Source organism: Pristiophorus japonicus, chromosome 21 (genome assembly GCF_044704955.1).
Source record: "Pristiophorus japonicus isolate sPriJap1 chromosome 21, sPriJap1.hap1, whole genome shotgun sequence".
Taxonomy (NCBI): domain Eukaryota; kingdom Metazoa; phylum Chordata; class Chondrichthyes; family Pristiophoridae; genus Pristiophorus; species Pristiophorus japonicus.
In genome coordinates, this window is record NC_091997.1 from 57,372,518 (window position 1) to 57,393,464 (window position 20,947).

General features: G+C 54.9%; 1 protein-coding gene across 2 annotated transcripts in view; it reads left to right on the forward strand.

Moving 5' to 3' along the window:
- Positions 1 to 20,947, forward strand: part of LOC139234009 (1-phosphatidylinositol 4,5-bisphosphate phosphodiesterase delta-3-like) — a 355,874-nt gene that overhangs the window by 183,712 nt on the left and 151,215 nt on the right. For both annotated transcript variants that reach the window (XM_070864801.1, XM_070864802.1), the window contains exon 10: positions 1,627 to 1,662. In XM_070864801.1, the coding sequence (XP_070720902.1) occupies positions 1,627 to 1,662 (36 nt within the window). The remainder of the gene's footprint in view (positions 1 to 1,626; positions 1,663 to 20,947) is intronic.

Here is a 20,947-nt window from a genome sequence, read left to right on the forward strand (position 1 = left end):
CTGGAGAAGTACCACCAACGCTGCCTCCGCAAAATCCTGCTAATTCATTGGCAGGATAGGTGCACCAATGTTGGTGTTCTCGCTCAGGCCAACATCCCCAGCATCGAAGCACTGACCATGCTCGATCAGCTCCACATGCCCGATACGAGACTCCCAAAGCAAGCGCTCTACTCGGAGCTCCGTCACGCAAGCGAGCCCCAGGTGGGCAGAGGAAACGCTTCAAGGACACCCTCAAAGTCTCCTTGACAAAGTGTAACATCCCCACCGACTCTTGGGAATCCCTGGCCCAAGACCACTCAAAGTGGAGGAAAAGCATCCGGGAGGGCGCTGAACACCTTAAGTCTTGTCGCCGAGAGCAAGCTGAAGTCAAGCGTTGACAGCAGAAGGAGCGCACGGCAACCGAGGCCCCCCACCTACCCGTCCCTTCAACCACCGTCGCCCCACCTGTGACAGAAACTGTAGGTCCCGCATTGGACTTTTCAGTCACATGAGAACTAATTTTTAGTGTGGAAGCAAGTCATCCTCGACTCCGAGGGACTGCCTGAGAAGAAGAAGAATTCTCCCGAGCAAACCATGACATTGGGTTGTACAGATTGCCGTATGCAGTGTGTCCTTACTCATTCTGTATATTACTGCTGGCTGGGGGGATGTAATACAGAAAATAACTGAGAGAAGCAGGGATGGGCATGTCATAAGCCGACAGGAAGCCGACAGGGGCTTCCTCACCAGTCTGGGACTGCCCTCCCATCACTGATCAATTGATAATCTTATTCACAGCACAGGTGAATGTCTCTGTGAAACTGCGTGTGAGTAGGAATTTGTGTGTGTTGTATGTGTGCAGGCACTTACAAAAGTAAGGTAGAAAGAACTTGCATTTATATAGGGCCTTTCACAACCTCAGGAAGGACCAACGCAGATTACAGCCAATGAAGTTCCTTTGAGGTGTAATCACTGTTACACTGCAGGAAACGCGGCAGCCAATTTGTGCACAGCAAGCTCCCACAAACAGCAATGAAATAAATGACCAGATAATCTGTTGATTAAGGGATAAATATTGGCCAGGTCACCGGGGAGAACTCTTCTTCTCCTTCGAAATAGTGCTGTGGGATCTTATGCTGAGAGAGCAGACGGGGCCTCGGTTTAATGTCTTATCCGAAAGACGACACCTCCGACAGTGCAGCACTCCCTCAGCACGGCACTGGAGTGTCAGCCTAGATTATTAGGCTTGAGCCCACAACTTTCTGACTCAGAGGCGAGCGTGCTGCTCACTGAGCCACAGCTGACACTAAGGGCAGGTGGTGGGGAAAACAATGGAGTAATGGATTGTTGGTGCTTGTGCTCAGTTCCTGCATATTTTGAGATCGTTCTGCTCATGGCCAAGGGACCCAGCCCAAAGCCCTCCCTCTGCCGGCCTCAGTCTGCAGTGTTCCTGGATCTGAGACAGTGAAATGATACAGCCCCTTTAAATAGTGGGAGCCTATAACCGTGCTGTAAATCTTTGGCTCGGTCGGTGACTGGAATGATGCTGTAGTGGGAACACTGACATTAGGTGGGGTGTTGGTCTTTAGTGCACTGTTTTCTCGCGTTTGCGGTTCCAACACCGTTTACTGTTTTCCTGTTTTGCAGAGTCCGGCTTCCCCGGGACCAACAGACAACAAACAGGTTTGTCTTTTCCAGCATTCCTGCGAGGTCTCAGTCCGGCATGTCCACCACACTGGGGGCTAAACATTCCAACACTTGCATCAGTGTCAGTCTGCAAATGCTGGCTGTGTCAGCACTACAACCTGCAACCACTGGTGACTATCATCACTATTGCACTAACCCCAGCCCCACAGCAATGAGTTGTCAATCCACCCGCTCATCTTCTCTCCCAAACAGCTACCTGCACGAGCACTGTTCAAACACTGATCCAAGGCTTTCACTGTTGGCATACTTTGTATCAAACAGCCAAACATCAAGGAATAAAAACAGAAAACATTGGAAACATTCAGCAGCTCAGTGTCTGTGGGGATAGAAACAGAGTTAACATTTCAGGTGGGGTGGGGCACGGTCTGAACCAGCTTCTGAATCCCCAGCACGTCCGCTCCATCTTCAATATTTGCATTAGTCTTCACCCTCAGAATGATGAGGTGAAACCAGGGCCTCACCCCGCCTGTGCCCTGTCTGTGCCCCGCCTGTGCCCTGTCTGTGTCCTGTCTGTGCCCCGTCTGTGTCTTATCTGTGCCCCGTCTGTGTCCTGTCTGTGCCCCGTCTGTGTCTTGTCTGTGTCCTGTCTGCCCCGTCTGTGTCCTGTCTGTGCCCCGTCTGTGTCTTATCTGTGCCCCGCCTGTGTCCTGTCTGTGCTCAGTCTGTGTCCTATCTGTGCCCCGTCTGTGTCCTGTCTGTGCCCCGTCTGTGTCTTATCTGTGCCCCGTCTGTGTCTTATCTGTGCCCCGTCTGTGTCCTGTCTGTGTCCTATCTATGCCCCGTCTGTATCCTGTCTGTGCCCTGTCTGTGTCCTGTCTGTGCTCAGTCTGTGTCCTGTCTGTGCTCAGTCTGTGCCCTGTCTGTGCCCTATCTGTGCCCCGCCTGTGCCCCGTCTGTGCCCTGTCTGTGTCCCGTCTGTGTCCTGTCTGGGCTCCACCTGTGCCCTGTCTGTGCCCAGTCTGTGCCCTGTCTGTGCCCCAACTGTGCCCTGTCTGTGCTCTATCTCTGCTCAGTCTGTGCCCCGTCTGTGCTCAGTCTGTGCACTGTCTGCTCAGTCTATGCCCAGTCTGTGTCCTGTCTGTGTCCTGTCTGTGCCCTGTCTATGCTTAGTCTGTAACCTGCCTGTGCCCTCTCTGCATTCAGTCTGTGTCCTGTCTGTGCCCTGTCTGTGCTCAGTCTGTGCCCTGTCTGTGTCATGTCTGTGACCTATCTGTGCCCTGTCTGTGCTCAGTCTGTGTCCTGTCTGTGCCCTGTCCATTTCCTGTCTGTTTCGTGTCTGCGCTCAGTCAGTGCCCTGTCTGCCCTCAGTCTTTGCTCAGTCTGTGCCCTGTCTGTGACCTATCTGTGCAACGTCTGTGCTCAGTCTGTGCTCAGCTTGTGCCCTGTCTGTTCTCAATCTGTGCCCCTGTCTGTGTCCAGTCTGTGCTCTGTCTGTGCACTGTCTGTGTCCTGTCTGTGTCCTGTCTGTGTCCTGCCTGTGCTCTGTCTGTGCCCAATCTGTGCCCTATCTGTGCCCCGCCTGTGCCATGTCTATGTCCTGTCTGTGCTCAGTCTGTGCCCTGTCTGTGTCCTGTCTGTGCTCAGTCTGTGTCCTGCCTGTGCCCTGCCTGTGCCCTGTCTGTGCCCTGTCTGTGCCCAGTCTGTGCCCAGTCTGTGCCCTGTCTGTGCCCTGTCTGTGCCCCATCTGTGCCCTATCTCTGCTCAGTCTGTGCCCTGCCTGTGCCCAGTCTGTGACCTGTCTGGTTCAGTCTGTGCCCTGTCTGTGCTCAGTCTCTGCTCAGTCTGTGCCCTGCCTGTGCCCTGTCTGTGCTCTGCCTGTGCTCAGTCTGTGCACTGTCTGCTCAGTCTCTGCCCAGTCTGTGTCCTGTCTGTGCCCTGTCTGTGCCCTGTCTGTGCTCAGTCTGTGCCCTGTCTGTGTCATGTCTGTGACCTATCTGTGCCTTGTCTGTGCTCAGTCTGTGTCCTGTCTGTGCCCTATCCGTTTCCTGTCTGTTTCGTGTCTGTGCTCAGCCAGTGCCCTGTCTGCCCTCAGTCTTTGCTCAGTCTGTGCCCTGTCTGTGACATATCTGTGCACCGTCTGTGATCAGTCTGGGCTCAGTCTGTGCCCTGCCTGTTCTCAATCTGTGCCCCTGTGTGTGTCCAGTCTGTGCTCTGTCTGTGCACTGTCTGGGTCCTGTCTGTGACCTATCTGTGCCCTATCTGTGCCCCGCCTGTGCCCTGTCTGTGTCCTGTCTGTGCTCAGTCTGTGCCCTGTCTGTGTCCTGTCTGTGCTCAGTCTGTGTCCTGTCTGTGCTCAGTCTGTGCCCTGTCTGTGTCATGTCTGTGACCTATCTGTGCCCTGTCTGTGCTCAGTCTGTGTCCTGTCTGTGCCCTATCCGTTTCCTGTCTGTTTCGTGTCTGTGCTCAGTCAGTGCCCTGTCTGCCCTCAGTCTTTGCTTAGTCTGTGCCCTGTCTATGACCTATCTGTGCACCGTCTGTGATCAGTCTGTGCTCAGTCTGTGCCCTGCCTGTTCTCAATCTGTGCCCCTGTGTGTGTCCAGTCTGTGCTCTGTCTGTGCACTGTCTGTGTCCTCTCTGTGTCCTGTCTGTGACCTATCTGTGCACCGTCTGTGCTCAGTCTGTGCTCAGTATGTGCCCTGTCTCTGCGCAGTCTGTGCCCTGTCTGGCTCTGTCTGTGCCCTGTCTGTGTCCTGTCTGTGTCCTGTCTGTGCTCAATCTGTTCCCTGTCTATGCCCTGCCTGTACTCAGGCTGTGCTCATAGAAACATAGAAACATAGAAAATAGGTGCAGGAGTAGGCCATTCGGCCCTTCTAGCCTGCACCGCCATTCAATGAGTTCAGTACCCCATTCCTGCTTTCTCGCCATACCCCTTGATCCCCCTAGTAGTAAGGACTTCATCTAACTCCTTTTTGAATATAAGTGAATTGGCCTCAACAACTTTCTGTGGTAGAGAATTCCACATGTTCACCACTCTCTGGGTGAAGAAGTTTCTCCTCATCTCGGTCCTAAATGGCTTACCCCTTATCCTTAGACTGTGACCCCTGGTTCTGGACTTCCCCAACATTGGGAACATTCTTCCTGCATCTAACCTGTCTGAACCCATCAGAATTTTAAACGTTTCTATGAGGTCCCTCTCATTCTTCTGAACTTTAGTGAATACAAGCCCAGTTGATCCAGTCTTTCTTGATAGGTCAATCCCGCCATCCCGGGAATCAGTCTGGTGAACCTTCGCTGCACTCACTCAATAGCAAGAATGTCCTTCCTCAAGTTAGAAGACCAAAACTGTACACAATACTCCAGGTGTGGCCTCACCAAGGCCCTGTACAACTGCAGTAACACCTCTCTGCCCCTGTACTCAAATCCCCTCGCTATGAAGGCCAACATGCCATTTGCTTTCTTAACCGCCTGCTGTACCTGCATGCAAACCTTCAATGACTGATGTACCATGACACCCAGGTCTCGTTGCACCTCCCCTTTTCCTAATCTGTCACCATTCAGATAATAGTCTGTCTCTCTGTTTCTACCACTAAAGTGGATAACCTCACATTTATCCACATTATACTTCATCTGCCATGCATTTGCCCACTCACCTAACCTATCCAAGTCACTCTGCAGCCTCATAGCATCCTCCTAGCAGCTCACACTGCCACCCAACTTAGTGTCATCCGCAAATTTGGAGATACTACATTTAATCCCCTCGTTAAATCATTAATGTACAATGTAAACAGCTGGGGCCCCAGCACAGAACCTTGCGGTACCCCACTAGTCGCTGCCTGCCATTCTGAAAAGTACCAATTTACTCCTACTCTATGCTTCCTGTCTGACAACCAGTTCTCAATCCATGTCAGCACACTACCCCCAATCCCATGTGCTTTAACTTTGCACATTAATCTCTTGTGTCGGACCTTGTCGAAAGCCTTCTGCAAGTCCAAATATACCACATCAACTGGTTCTCCCTTGTCCACTCTCCTGGAAACATGCTCAAAAAATTCCAGAAGATTTGTCAAGCATGATTTCCCTTTCACAAATCCATGCTGACTTGGACCTATCATGTCACCTCTTTCCAAATGCGCTGCTATGACATCCTTAATAATTGATTCCATCATTTTACCCACTACCGATGTCAGGCTGACCGGTCTATAATTCCCTGTTTTCTCTCTCCCTCCTTTTTTAAAAAGTGGGGTTACATTGGCTACCCTCCACTCGATAGGAACTGATCCAGAGTCAATGGAATGTTGGAAAATGACTGTCAATGCATCCGCTATTTCCAAGGCCACCTCCTTAAGTACTCTGGGATGCAGTCCATCAGGCCCTGGGGATTTATTGGCCTTCAATCCCATCAATTTCCCCAACACAATTTCCCGACTAATAAGGATTTCCCTCAGTTCCTCCTCCTTACTAGACCCTCTGATCTCTTTTATATCCAGAAGGTTGTTTGTGTCCTCCTTAGTGAATACCGAACCAAAGTACTTGTTCAATTGGTCTGCCATTTCTTTGTTCCCCGTTATAACTTCCCCTGATTCTGACTGCAGGGGACCTACGTTTGTCTTTACTAACCTTTTTCTCTTTACATATCTATGGAAACTTTTGCAATCCGTCTTAATGTTCCCTGCAAGCTTCTTCTCGTACTCCATTTCCCCTGCCCTAATCAAACCCTTTGTCCTCCTCTGCTGAGTTCTAAATTTCTCCCAGTTCCCGGGTTTGCTGCTATTTCTGGCCAATTTGTATGCCACTTACTTGGCTTTAATACTATCCCTGATTTCCCTTGATAGCCACGGTTGAGCCACCTTCCCTTTTTTATTTTTACGCCACTCAGGAATGTACAATTGTTGTAGTTCATCCATGCGGTCTCTAAATGTCTGCCATTGCCCATCCACAGTCAACCCCTTAAGTATCATTCGCCAATCTATCCTAGCCAATTCACGCCTCATACCTTCAAAGTTACCCTTCTTTAAGTTCTGGACCATGGTCTCTGAATTAACTGTTTCATTCTCCATCCTAATGCAGAATTCCACCATATTATGGTCACTCTTCCACAAGGGGCCTCGCACAACGAGATTGCTAATTAATCCTCTCTCATTACACAACACCCAGTCTAAGATGGCCTCCCCCCCTAGTTGGTTCCTCAACATATTGGTCTAGAAAACCATCCCTTATGCACTCCAGGAAATCCTCCTCTACCGTATTGCTTCCCGTTTGGTTAGCCCAATCTATGTGCATATTAAAGTTACCCATTATAACTGCTACACCTTTATTGCATGCACCCCTAATTTCCTGTTTGATGCCCTCCCCAACATCACTACTACTGTTTGGAGGTCTGTACACAACTCCCACTAATGTTTTTTGCCCTTTGGTGTTCTGCAGCTCTACCCATATAGATTCCACATCATCCAAGCTAATGTCCTTCCTAACTATTGCATTAATCTCCTCTTTAACCAGCAATGCGCTGTCTGTGCGCTGTCTGTGCCCTGACTGTGCTCAGTCTGCGCTCAGTCTGCGCCCTGTCTGTGTCCTGTCTATGCCTTGTCTGTGCACAGTCTGTGTCCTGTCTGTGTCCTGTCTGTGTCCTGTCTGTGCACTGTCTGTGCTCAGTCTGTGCCCTGTCTGTGCCCTGTCTGTGCCTTGTCTTTGTCCTGGCTGTGCCCTGTCTGTGACCTGTGTGTTCTATCTATGCTCAGTCTGTGCCCTGTCGGTGCTCAGTCTGTGCCCTGTCTTTGTCCTGTCTGTTATGTCTGTGCCCTGCCTGTGTTCACTCTGTGCCTTGTGTGCACAGTCTGTGCCCTGTCTGTGCCCTGTTTGTGCTCTGTCTGTGCTCTGTCTGTGCCTGTCTGTGCTCAGTCTGTGCCCTGTTTGTGCTCAGTCTGTGCCCAGTCTGTGCCCTGTCTGTGCCCTATCTGTGCTCAGTCTATGCCCTGTCTGTGCTCAGTTTGTGCCCTGTCGTGCCCTGTCTGTGTCCTGTCTGTGCCCTGTCTGTGCCCTGTCTGTGCGCTATCTGTGCCCTGTCTGTGCTCAGTCTGTGTCCTGTCTGTGTCCTGCCTGTGCTCTGTCTGTGTCCTGTCTGTACCCTCTCTGTGCCCTATCTGTGCCCCGCCTGTGCCCTGTCTGTGCTCAGTCTGTGTCCTGTCTGTGCCCTGCCTGTGCCCCGTCTGTGTCCTTTCTGTGCTCAGTCTATGTCCTGTCTGTGCTCAGTCTGTGTCCTGCCTGTGCTCTGTCTGTGCCCTATCTGTGCCCCACCTGTGCCCCGTCTGTGCCCTGTCTGCCCTGCCTGTGCCCTGTCTGGGCCCCACCTGTGCCCTGTCTGTGCCAAGTCTGTGCCCTGTCTGTGCCCTGTCTGTGCCCCATCTGTGCCCTATATGTGCCCTATCTCTGCTCTGTCTGTGCCCTGTCTGTGATCTGTCTGGTTCAGTCTGTGCTCTGTCTGTGCTCAGTCTCTGCTCGGTCTTTGCTCTATCTGTGCCCTGTCTGCTCAGTTTATGCCCAGTCTGTGTCCTGTCTGTGCCCTGTCTATGCTTAGTCTGTACCCTGCCTGTGCCCTGTCTGCACGCAGTCTGTGTCCTGTCTGTGCCCTGTCTGTGCTCAGTCTGTGCCCTGTCTGTGTCCTGTCTGTGATCTATCTGTGACCTGTCTGTGCTCAGTCTGTGTCTTGTCTGTCCCCTGGCCGTTTCCTGTCTGTTTTGTGTCTGTGCTCAGTCAGTGCCCTGTCTGCCCTCAGTCTGTGCTCTGTCTCTGTCCTGTCTATGCCCTGTCTGTGCCCTGTCTGGGTCCTGTCTATGTCCTGTCTGTATCCTGTCTGTGCCTTGTCGGTGTCCTGTCTGTGCTCAGTCTGTTTCCTGTCTGTGCTCTCTCTCTGTCCTGTCTGTGCCCTGTCTATGTCCTGTCTATGTCCTGTCTGTATCCTGTCTGTGCCCTGTCGGTGTCCTGTCTGTGCTCTGTCTCTGCCCTGTCTGTGTCCTGTCTGTGTCCTGTCTGTGCGCTGTCTGTGCGCTGTCTGTGCCCTGTCTGTGCTCAGTCTGTGCGCTATCTGTGCCCTGACTGTGCTCAGTCTGCGCTCAGTCTGCGCCCTGTCTGTGCCCTGTCTAGCTCTGTCTGTGCCCTGTCAGTGCCCTGTCTGTGTCCTGTCTGTGTCCTGTCTGTGACCTGTCTGTGACCTGTCTGTGCTCAGTCTGTGGCCTGTCTGTGCCTTGACTTTGTCCTGGCTGTGCCCTGTCTGTGACCTATCTGTGCACCGTCTGTGCTCAGTCTGTGCTCAGTCTGTGCCCTGTCTGTTCTCAGTCTGTGCCCCTGTCTGTGTCCAGTCTGTGCTCTGTCTGTGCAATGTCTGTGTCCTGTCTGTGTACTGTCTGTGACCTATCTGTGCACCGTCTGTGCTCAATCTATGCTCAGTCTGTGCCCTGTCTGTGTCCTGTCTGTGACCTATCTGCACCGCCTGTGCTCAGTCTGTGCTCAGTCTGTGCCCTGTCTGCGGTCAGTCTGTGCACTGTCTGTGCCCTGTTTGGCTCTGTCTGTGCCCTGTATGTGTCCTGTCTGTGCCCTGTCGGTGTCCTGTCTGTGCCCTGTCGGTGTCCTGTCTGTGCTCTGTCTCTGTCCTGTCTATGCCCTGTCTGTGCCCTGTCTGGGTCCTGTCTATGTCCTGTCTGTATCCTGTCTGTGCCTTGTCGGTGTCCTGTCTGTGCTCAGTCTGTTTCCTGTCTGTGCTCTCTCTCTGTCCTGTCTATGCCCTGTCTGTGTCCTGTCTATGTCCTGTCTGTATCCTGTCTGTGCCCTGTCGGTGTCCTGTCTGTGCTCTGTCTCTGTCCTGTCTATGCCCTGTCTATGTCCTGTCTATGTCCTGTCTATGTCCTGTCTGTATCCTGTCTGTGCCCTGTCGGTGTCCTGTCTGTGCTCTGTCTCTGCCCTGTCTGTGTCCTGTCTGTGCCCTGTCTGTGCGCTGTCTGTGTGCTGTCTGTGCCCTGTCTGTGCTCAGTCTGTGCGCTATCTGTGCCCTGACTGTGCTCAGTCTGCGCTCAGTCTGCGCCCTGTCTGTGCCCTGTCTAGCTCTGTCTGTGCCCTGTCAGTGTCCTGTCTGTGCACAGTCTGTGCCCTTTCTGTGTCCTGTCTGTGTCCTGTCTGTGTCCTGTCTGTGACCTGTCTGTGCTCAGTCTGTGGCCTGTCTGTGCCTTGACTTTGTCCTGGCTGTGCCCTGTCTGTGACCTGTGTGTTTTGTCTATGCTCAGTCTGTGCCCTGTCTGCGCTCAGTCTGTGCTCTGTCTTTGTCCTGTCTGTTATTTCTGTGTCCTGTCTGTGCTCAGTCTGTGTTCACTTTGTGCCTTGCGTGCACAGTCTGTGCCCTGTCTGTGCTCTGTCTGTGCCCTGTTTGTGCTCAGTCTGTACCCTGTCTCTGCCCCGTCTGTGCTAGTCTGTGTTCAGTCTGTGCCTTGTGTGCGCAGTCTGTGCCCTGTTTGTGCTCAGTCTGTGCCCTGTCTATGCTCAGTTTGTGCCCTGTCTGTTTCCTGTCTGTGCTCAGTCTGTGCCCTGTCTGCGCTCAGTTTGGGCTCAGTCTGTGCCCTGTCTGTGCCCTGTGTTTGTCCTGTCTGTGTCCTGTCTGTGCTCAGTCTGTGCTCAGTCTGTGCCCAGTCTGTGCCTTGTCTGTTCTCAGTCTGCGCCCTGTCTGTGCCATCTGTGCCCGGTCTGTGCGCAGTCTGTGCCCTGTCTGTGCTCAGTCTGTGCCCTGTCTGCGCTCAGTTTGGGCTCAGCCTGTGCCCTGTCTGCGCCCTGTCTGTGCCCTGTCTGTGCTCAGTCTGTGCCCAGTCTGTGCCTTGTCTGTTCTCAGTCTGCGCCCTGTCTGTGCCATCTGTGCCCGGTCTGTGCGCAGTCTGTGACCTGTCTGTGCTCAGTCTGTGCCCTGCCTGTGTCCTGTCTCTGCCTGCCTCTGCTCTCTCTGTGCCCTGTCTGTGCGCAGTCTGTGTCCTGTCTGTGCCCTGTCTGTGCTCAGTCTGTACTCTGTCTGTGCCCATTCTGTGCCCTGTCTGTGGCCAGTCAGTGCCCACTCTGTGCTCTGTCTGTGCCCTATCTGTGCCTTGTCTGTGCCCTATCTGTGCACAGTCTGTGCCCTGTCTGCGCCCTGTCTGCGTTCAGCCTGTGCCCTGTCTGTGCTCAGTCTGTGCCCTGTCTTTGCTCTGTCTGTGCCCTGTCTGTACTCAGTCTCTGCTCAGTCTATGCCCAGTCTGTGTCCTGTCTGTGTCCTGTCTGTGCTCAGTCTTTGCTCGGTCTGCGCTCTGTCTGTGCCCAGTCTGCGCTCTGTCTGTGCCCAGTCTGTGCGCTGTCGATGCCCTGTCTGTACCCTATCTGTCCCCTGTCTGTGCTCAGTCTGTGCCCTCTCTGTGCTCAGTCGGTGCCCTGGCTGTTCCTTGTCTGCGCCTTCGCTGTGCTCTGTCTGTGCCTTGTGTGCACAGTCTGTGCCCTGTCTGTGTCCTACCTGTGCCCTGTCTGTGCCCTGTGTGTGCTCTGTCTGTGCTCCGTCTGTGCCTGTCCCTGCCCTGTCTGTGCCATGTCTAAGCACAGTCTGTGTCTTGTCCTTGCCCTGTCTGTGCTCAGCCTGTGCCCTGTCTGTTCCCTGTCTGCGCCCTCTCTGCGCTCAGTCTGTGTCCAGACTGTGTCCTGTCTGTGCCTGTGCGCCCTGTCTGTGCTCAGTCTGTGCCCTGTCTGTGACGAGTCTGTGCCCTGTCTGCGCCCTGTCTGTGCTCAGTCTGTGCTCTATCTGTGCTCAGTCTTTGCCTGTCTGTACGCTGTCTGTGCCCTGTCTGTGCCCTGTCTGTGTCCTGTCTGTGCCCTGTCTGAGTTCTGGCTGTGTCCTGTCTGTGCCCTGTCTGTGCTCTGTGTGTGCCTTGTCTGTGCGCAGTCTGTGTTCAGTCTGCGCGCTGTCTGTGCACTGTCTGTGCCCTGACTCTGCTCAATCTGTTCCCTCTCTGTGCCAAGTCTGTGTCCTGTCTGTTCTCTGCCTGTGCCCTGTCTGCACTCAGTCTGTGCCGTGTCTGTTCCCTGTCTGCGCTCAGTCTTTGCCCTGTCTGTGTCCTGTCTGTGTCCTGTCTGTGCTAAGTCTGTGCCAAGTCTGTGCCCTGTCTGTGTCCTATCTCTGTCCTGTCTATGCCCTGTCTGTGCTGTCTGTGTGCTGTCTGTGCCCTGTTTGTGCCCTGCTGTGTCCTGTCTGTGCCCTGTCTGCTCAGTCTGTGTCCTGTCTGTATCCTATCTTTGTCCTGTCTGAGCTCAGTCTGTGCTGTGTCTGTTCCCTGTCTGCACTCAGTCTTTGCCCTGTCTGTGTCCTGTCTGTGTCCTGTCTGTGCTAAGTCTGTGCCCAGTCTGTGCCCTGTCTGTGTCCTATCTCTGTCCTGTCTATGCCCTGTCTGTGCTGTCTGCGTGCTGTCTGTGCCCTGTTTGTGCCCGTCTGTGCCCTGTCTGTGCCCTGTCTGCTCAGTTTGTGTCCTGTCTGTATCCTATCTTTGTCCTGTCTGTGCTCAGTCTGTGAACTGTTTGTGTTCAGTCTGTGCCCTGTCTTTGTTCTGTCTTTGTCCCAGCTGTGCCCTAACTGTGCCTTGTCTGTCTGTGCCCTGACTGTGTCCTGTCTGTTTCCTGTCTGTTTCCTGTCTCAGCTCAGTCTGTGCCCTGTCTGTGCCCTGTCTGTGCCCTTTCTGTGCTCAGTCTGTGCTCAGTCTGTGCTCTGTCTGTGCTCTGTCTGTGCCCTGTCTGTGCACTGTCTGTGCCCTGACTCTGCTCAATCTGTTCCCTCTCTGTGCCAAGTCTGTGTCCTGTCTGTTCCCTGCCTGTGCCCTGTCGGCACTCAGTCTGTGCCGTGTCTGTTCCCTGTCTGCGCTCAGTCTTTGCCCTGTCTGTGTCCTGTCTGTGTCCTGTCTGTGCTAAGTCTGTGCCCAGTCTGTGCCCTGTCTGTGTCCTATCTCTGTCCTGTCTATGCCCTGTCTGTGCTGTCTGTGCCCTGTTTGTGCCCTGCTGTGTCCTGTCTGTGCCCTGTCTGCTCAGTCTGTGTCCTGTCTGTATCCTATCTTTGTCCTGTCTGTGCTCAGTCTGTGCCGTGTCTGTTCCCTGTCTGCGCTCAGTCTTTGCCCTGTCTGTGTCCTGTCTCTGTCCAGTCTGTGCCCAGTCTGTGCCCTGTCTGTGTCCTATCTCTGTCCTGTCTATGCACTGTCTGTGCTGTCTGTGTGCTGTCTGTGCCCTGTTTGTGCCCTGCTGTGTCCTGTCTGTGCCCTGTCTGTGCTCAGTCTGTGAACTGTTTGTGTTCAGTCTGTGCCCTGTCTTTGCTCTGTCTTTGTCCCAGCTGTGCCCTAACTGTGCCTTGTCTGTCTGTGCCCTGACTGTGTCCTGTCTGTTTCCTGTCTGTTTCCTGTCTCAGCTCAGTCTGTGCCCTGTCTGTGCCCTGTCTCTGCCCTTTCTGTGCCCTGTCTGTGCGCAGTCTGTGTCCTGCCTTTGCCCTGTCTGTGATCAGTCTGGACTCTGTCTGTGCCCAGTCTGTGCCCTTTTTTCCCCGTCTGTAGCCAGTCTGTGCCCAGTCTGTGCCCTATCTGTGCCCTGTCTGTAGCCAGTCAGTGCCCAGTCTGTGCCCTGTCTGTGTTCTGGCTGTGTCCTGTCTGTGCCCTGTCTGTGCTCAGTCGTGCCCAGTCTCTGCCCTGTCTGGGCCCTCTCTGTGCCCAGCCTGTGTCCTGTCTCTGCTCTGTCTGTGCCCTGTCTGTGCGCAGTCTGTGTCCTGTCTGTGCCCTGTCTGTGCTCAGTCTGTGCTCTGTCTGTGCCCAGTCTGCGCCCTGTCTGTGGCCAGTCAGTGCCCATTCTGTGCTCTGTCTTTGCCCTATCTGTGCTCAGTCTGTGCTCAGTCTGTGCTCAGTCTGTGCTCTGTCTGTGCACAGTCTGTGCCCTGTCTGCGCCCTGTCTGCGTTCAGTCTATGCCCTGTCTGTGCCCTGTCTGTGCCCTGTCTGTGCCCTGTCAGTACTCAGTCTCTGCTCAGTCTGTGCCTGTCTTTGTCCTGTCTCTGCCCTGTCTGGGCCCTCTCTGTGCTTAGTCTGTGTTCTGTCTGCACCCTGTCGATGCCCTGTCTGTGCCCTGTCTGTGCCCTGTCTCTACCCTATCTGTCCCCTGTCTGTGCTCAGTCTGTGCCCCCTCTGTGCTCAGTCGGTGTCCTGTCTGTGCCTTCGCTGAGCTCAGTCTGTGCCTTGTGTGTGCAGTCTGTGCCCTGTCTGTGTCCTTCCTGTGCCCTGTATGTGCTCAGTCTGCGCTCTGTGCGCTGTCTGTATTCAGTCTGTGCACTGTCTGTTCCATGTCTGCGCCCTCTCTGCGCTCAGTCTGTACCCATTCTGTGTCCTGTCTGTGCCTGTCTGCGCCCTGTCTGTTCTCAGTCTGTGCCCTGTCTGTTCCCTGTCTGTGCTCAGTCTGCGTTCAGTCCGTGTCCTGTCTGTGCTCAGTCTGTGCTCAGTCTGCGCTCTGTCTGTGCGCTGTCTGTGCTCAGTCTGTGCCCTGTCTGTGCCCTGTCTGCTCAGTCTATGCCCCGTCTGTGCCTTGTCTGCGCCTTCGCTGCGCTCAGTCTGTGCCTTGTGTGCGCAATCTATGCCCTGTCTGTGTCCTACCTGTGCCCTGTCTGTGCCCTGTGTATGCTCTGTGTGTGCTCTGTCTGTGCTCAGTCTATGCCTGTCTCTGCCCTGTCTGTGCCCTGTCTAAGCGCAGTCTGTGTCCTGTCTGTGCTCAGTCTGCACTCTGTCTATGCCCTGTCTATGTCCTGTCTGCCTGTCTGTGAACTGGCTGTGCTCAGTCGGTGCTCTGTGCTCTGTCTGTGCCCTGTCTGTGCTCTGTCTGTGTCGTGTCTGTTCCCTGTCTGTGCCCAGTCTGTGCTCTGCCTGTCCCTGTCTGTGCCCTGTTTGTGCTCAGTCTGTGCCATGTATGTGCCCAGTCTATGCCCTGTCTGCGCTCAGTCTAGGCTCTGTCTGTGACCTGTCTGTGTCCTGTCTGTGTCCTGTCTGTTCCCTGTCTGCGCTCAGTCTATGCTCTGTCTCTGACCTGTCTGTGTCCTACCTGTGCCTTGGCTGTGCCCTGTGTGTGCTCAGTCTGTGCCTGTCTCTGCCCTGTCTGTGCCCTGTCTGTGCTCAGTCTGTGCTCAGTCTGTGCTCTGTCTATGCCCTGTCTGTGTCCTGTCTGCCTGTCTGTGAACTGGCTGTGCTCAGTCGGTGCTCTGTGCTCTGTCTGTGCCCTGTCTGTGCTCTGTCTGTGCTCAGTTTGTGCCCTGTCTGTGCTCAGTCTGTGCCGTGTCTGTTCCCTGTCTGTGCCCTCTCTGCGCTCAGTCTGTGTCTTTTCTGTGCCGTGTCTGTGCCCTGCCTGTGCCCAGTCTGTGCTCTGTCTGTCCCTCTCTTTGTCCTGTTTGCGCTCAGTCTGTGCCATGTATGTGCCCAGTCTATGCCCAGTCTGTACTCTGTCTGTCCCGGTCTGTGCCCTGTTTGCGCTCAGTCTGTGCCATGTATGTGTCTTGTCTGTGTCCTGTCTGTGTCCTGTCTGTATCCTGTCTGTGCCCTGTCTGTGCCCTGTCTGTGCTCAGTCTGTGCTCAGTCTGTGCCCTGTCTGTGCTCTGTCTGTGCCCTGTCAGCGCCTTGTCTGTGCCCTGTCTGTGCCCAATCTGTGCCCTGTCAGTGCCCTGTCTGTGCCTTGTCTGTGCTTAGTCTGTGACTGTCTGTGCTGAGTCTGTACCCTATCTGTGCTCAGTCTGTGCCCTGTCTGTGCCTGTCTGTGCTCAGTCTGTGCCTGTCTGTGCTCAGTCTGTGCCCTATCCATGCCCGGTCTGTGCACTGTCTGCGCTCAGTCCGTGCCTGTCCATGCTTAGTCTGTGACCAGTCTGTGCCCTGTCTTGCCCTGTCTATGCCTTGTCTGCACTCTGTCTGCGCTCAGCCTGTGCTCTGTCTGCGCTCAGTCTGTGCTCTGTCTGTGCTCAGTCTCTGCCCTGCCTGTGTCCTGTCTGCCTGTCTGTGAACTGGCTGTGCTCAGTCGGTGCTCTGTGCTCTGTCTGTGCCCTGTCTGTGCTCAGTCTGTGCCCTGTCTATGCTCAGTCTGTGCCGTGTCTGTTCCCTGTATGTGCCCTCTCTGTGCTCAGTCTGTGCCCTGTTTGTGCCCAATCTGTGCTCTGTCTGTCTCTGTCTGTGCCTTGTCTGCGCTCAGTCTGTGCCCTTTCTGTGCCCTGTTTGTGCCCAATCTGTGCTCTGTCTGTCTCTGTCTGTGCCCTGTTTGCGCTCAGTCTGTGCCATGGATGTGCCCAGTATTAAGCCCTGTCTGTGCTCAGTCTACGCTCTGTGACCTGTCTGTGCCCTGTCTGTGCCCTGTCTCTGCTCAGTCTGTGCCCTGTCTGTGCTCTGTGCCCTGTCAGCGCCCTGTCTGTGCCCTGTCTGTGCTCAATCTCTGCCCTGTCTGTGTCTTGCCTGCTCAGTCTATACCCAGTCTGTGTCCTGTCTGTGCTTAGTCTGTGCCCTATCTGTGCTCAGTCTGTGCCCTCTCTGTGCTCAGTCTGTTCTCTGTCTGTGCACTGTCTGTGCTCAGTCTGTGCCCTGTCTGTGTCTTGTCTGCTCAGTCTATACCCAGTCTGTTTCCTGTCTGTGCTTAGTCTGTGTCCTGTCTGTGCATAGTCTGTGCCCTATCTGTGCTCAGTCTGTGCCCTGTCTGCGCTCAGACTGTGACAAGTCTGTGCCCTGTCTGTGCTCAGTCTGTGCCCTATCCATGCCCGGTCTGTGCACTGCCTGCGCTCAGTCTGTGCCCTGCCTGTGCCCTGACGTGCCCAGTCTGTGCCCTGTCTTGCCCTGTCTATGCCCCGTCTGCGCCCAGTCTGCGCTCAGTCTGTGCCCTGTCCGTGCTCTGTCTGTGTGCAGTCTGTGTCCTGACTGTGCTTTTTCTGTGCCCTATCTGTACTCAGTCTGTGCCTGTCTGTGCACTGTCTGTGCACTGTCTGTGCTCAGTCTGTGCCCTGTCTGTGCTCAGTCTGTGTGCAGTCTCAGCTCTGTCTGTGCCCTGTCTGTGCCCTCTCTGTGCTCAGTCTGTGCCTTGTCCATGCCCGGTCTGTTCCCTGTCTGTGCCCTATCTGTACTCAGTCTGTGCCCTGTCTGTGCACTGTCTGTGCTCAGTTTTTACCTGTCTGTTCCCTGTCTGTGCCCTATCTGTACTCAGTCTGTGCCCTGTCTGTGCACTGTCTGTGCTCAGTTTTTACCTGTCTGTGCTCAGTCTGTGCCCTGTCTGTGCCCTGTCTGTGCCCTGTCTGTGACCTGTCTGTGCTCAGGCTATGTGCAGTCTCAGCTCTGTCTGTGCCCAGTCTGTGCTCAGTCTGTGCCTTGTCCATGCCCGGTCTGTTCCCTGTCTGTGCCCTGTCTGTTCTCAGTCTTTGCCCTCTCTGTGCCAGTCTGTGTACTGCCTATTCCCGCTCTGGGTCCTGTCTGTATCCTATCTTTGTCCTGCCTGTGCTCAGTCTGTGCCCTGTCTGTGCTCTGTCTGTGCTCAGTCTGTGCCCTGTCTGTTCCCTGTCTGCGCCCTTTCTGCGCTCAGTCTGTGCCCAGACTATGTCCTGTCTGTGACTGTCTGTGCCCTGTCTGTGCTCAGTCTGTGCCCTGTCTATTCCCTGTCTGTGCTCAGTCTGCGTTCAGTCTGTGCCCTCTCTGTGCTCAGTCTGTGCTCAGTCTGCGCTCTGTCTGTGCCCTTCCTGTGCCCTGTCCGTGCTCTGTCTGTGCTCTGTCTGTGCTCAGTCTGTGCCTGTCTCTGCCCTGTCTGTGCCCTGTCTGTGCCCAATCTGTGCTCTGTCTGTCCCTGTCTGTGCTCTGTTTGCGCTCAGTCTGTGCCATGTATGTGCCCAGTCTATGCCCTGTCTGTGCTCAGTCTACACTCTGTGACCTGTCTGTGTCCTGTCTGTGCTCTGTCTGTGCCCTGTCTGTGCTCTGTCTGTGCGCTGTCTGTGCTCAGTCTGTGCCCTGTCTGTGCTCAGTCTGTGCTCTGTCTGTGCTCTGTCTGTGCGCTGTCTGTCCTCAGTCTGTGCTCTGTCTGTGCCCTGTCTGTGCCCTGTCTGTGCTCAGTCTGTGCTCTGTCTGTGCCCTGTCGGTGCTCAGTCTGTGCTCTGTCTATTCCCTGTCTGTGCTCAGTCTGCGTTCAGTCTGTGCCCTCTCTGTGCTCAGTCTGTGCTCAGTCTGCGCTCTGTCTGTGCCCTTCCTGTGCCCTGTCCGTGCTCTGTCTGTGCTCTGTCTGTGCTCAGTCTGTGCCTGTCTCTGCCCTGTCTGTGCCCTGTCTGTGCCCAATCTGTGCTCTGTCTGTCCCTGTCTGTGCTCTGTTTGCGCTCAGTCTGTGCCATGTATGTGCCCAGTCTATGCCCTGTCTGTGCTCAGTCTACACTCTGTGACCTGTCTGTGTCCTGTCTGTGCTCTGTCTGTGCCCTGTCTGTGCTCTGTCTGTGCGCTGTCTGTGCTCAGTCTGTGCCCTGTCTGTGCTCAGTCTGTGCTCTGTCTGTGCTCTGTCTGTGCGCTGTCTGTGCTCAGTCTGTGCTCTGTCTGTGCCCTGTCTGTGCCCTGTCTGTGCTCAGTCTGTGCTCTGTCTGTGCTCTGTCTGTGCCCTGTCGGTGCTCAGTCTGTGCTCTGTCTGTGCTCAATCTGTGCCCTGTCTGCGCCCTTTCTGTGCTCAGTCTGTGCTCTGTCTGTGCTCTGTCTGTGCGCTGTCTGTGCTCAGTCTGTGCCCTGTCTGTGCTCAGTCTGTGCTCTGTCTGTGCCCTGTCTGTGCTCAATCTGCGCCCTGTCTGTGCCCTGTCTGTGCTCTGTCTGTGCTCTGTCTGTGCTCAGTCTGTGCCCTGTCTGTGTCTTGCCTGCTCAGTCTATACCCAGTCTGTGTCCTGTCTGTGCTTAGTCTGTGTCCTGTCTGTGCTTAGTCTGTGCCCTATCTGTCCTCAGTCTGTGCCCTCTCTGTGCTCAATCTGTTCTCTGTCTGTGCACTGTCTGTGCTCAGTCTGTCCCCTGTCTGTGCTCAGTCTGTGCCCTCTCTGTGCTCAGTTGGTGCGCAGTGTGTGCCTTGTATGCGCCTTCGCTGTGCTCAGTCTGTGCCTTGTGTGCGCAGTCAGTGCCCTGTCTGTGTTCTATCTGTGCCCTGTCTGTGCCCTGTGTGTGCTCTATCTGTGCTCTGTCTGTGCTCAGTCTGTGCCTGTCTCTGCCCTATCTGTGCCCTGTCTAAGCGCAGTCTGTGTCCTGTCTGTGCCCTGTCTGTGCTCAGTCTGTGCTCTGTCTGTGCTCTGTCTGTGCTCTGTCTGTGCTCTGTCTGTGCTCAGTCTGTGCCCTGTCTGTGCTCAGTCTGTGCCCTGTCTATGCTCAGTCTGTGCCGTGTCTGTTCCCTGTCTGCGCCCTCTCTGCGCTCAGTCTGTGCCCTGTCTGTGCCCAGTCTGTGCTCTGTCTGTCCCTGTCTGTGCCCTGTTTGCGCTCAGTCTGTGCCGTGTATGTGCCCAGTCTATGCCCTGTCTGTGCTCAGTCTACGCTCTGTGACCTGTCTGTGTCCTGTCTGTGCCCTGTCTGTGCCCTGTCTCTGCTCAGTCTGTGCCCTGTCTGTGCTCTGTGCCCGGTCAGCGCCCTGTCTGTGCACTGTCTGTGCTCTGTTGTGCCCTGTCTGTGCTCAATCTGTGCCCTGTCTGTGCTCAGTCTGTGCTCTGTCTGTGCACTGTCTGTGCTCAGTCTGTGCCCTGTCTGTGTCTTGCCTGCTCAGTCTATACCCAGTCTGTGCCCTGTCTGTGCTCAGTCTGTGCCCTGTCTATGCTCAGTCTGTGCCGTGTCTGTTCCATGTCTGCGCCCTCTCTGCGCTCAGTCTGTGCCCTGTCTGTGCCCAGTCTGTGCTCCGTCTGTCCCTGTCTGTGCCCTGTTTGCGCTCAGTCTGTGCCGTGTATATGCCCAGTCTATGCCCTGTCTGTGCTCAGTCTACGCTCTGTGACCTGTCTGTGTCCTGTCTGTGCCCTGTCTGTGCCCTGTCTCTGCTCAGTCTGTGCCCTGTCTGTGCTCTGTGCCCGGTCAGCGCCCTGTCTGTGCACTGTCTGTGCTCTGTTGTGCCCTGTCTGTGCTCAATCTGTGCCCTGTCTGTGCTCAGTCTGTGCTCTGTCTGTGCTCTGTCTGTGCACTGTCTGTGCTCAGTCTGTGCCCTGTCTGTGTCTTGCCTGCTCAGTCTATACCCAGTCTGTGTCCTGTCTGTGCTTAGTCTGTGCCCTATCTGTGCTCAGTCTGTGCCCTCTCTGTGCTCAGTCTGTTCTCTGTCTGTGCACTGTCTGTGCTCAGTCTGTGCCCTGTCTGTGTCTTGTCTGCTCAGTCTATACCCAGTCTGTGTCCTGTCTGTTCATAGTCTGTGCCCTATCTGTGCTCAGTCTGTGCCCTGTCTGTGCCTGTCTGCGCTCAGTCTGTGACAAGTCTGTGCCCTGTCTGTGCTCAGTCTGTGCCCTATCCATGCCCGGTCTGTGCACTGCCTTCGCTCAGTCTGTGCCCTGTCTGTGCCCTTTCCTGCCCAGTCTGTGCCCAGTCTGTGCCCTGTCTTGCCCTGTCTGCGCCCAGTCTGCGCTCAGTCTGTGCCCTATCCGTGCTCTGTCTGTGCTCAGTCTGTGCTCAGTCTGTGCCCTGTCTGTGTCCTGTCTGTGTCCTGCCTGCGCTCTGTCCGTGTTCTGCCTGCGCCCTGTCTGCGCCCAGTCTGCGCTCAGTCTGTGCCCTATCCGTGCTCTGTCTGTGCTCAGTCTGTGCACTGTCTGTGCTCAGACTGTGCCCTGTCTATGTCCTGTCCGTGTCCTGCCTGCGCCCTGTCTGTGTCCTGCCTGCGCCCTGTCTGTGTCCTGTCTGTGCTTTGTCTGTGCCCTATCTGTACTCAGTCTGTGCACTGTCTGTGCACTGTCTGTGCTCAGTCTGTGCTCAGTCTGTGCTCTGTCTGTGCTCTGTCTGTGCTCTGTCTGTGCGCTGTCTGTGCTCAGTCTGTGCTCTGTCTGTGCCCTGTCTGTGCGCTGTCTGTGCTCTGTCTGTGCTCTGTCTGTGCGCTGTCTGTGCTCAGTCTGTGCTCAGTCTGTGCTCAGTCTGTGTTCTGTCTGTGCTCAGTCTGTGCTCTGTCTGTGCGCTGTCTGTGCGCTGTCTGTGCCCTGTCTGTGCTCAGTCTGTGCTCTGTCTGTGCTCAATCTGTGCGCTGTCTGTGCCCTGTCTGTGCTCAGTCTGTGCTCTGTCTGTGCTCAATCTGTGCCCTTTCTGTGCTCAGTCTGTGCCCTGTCTGTGCTCAGTC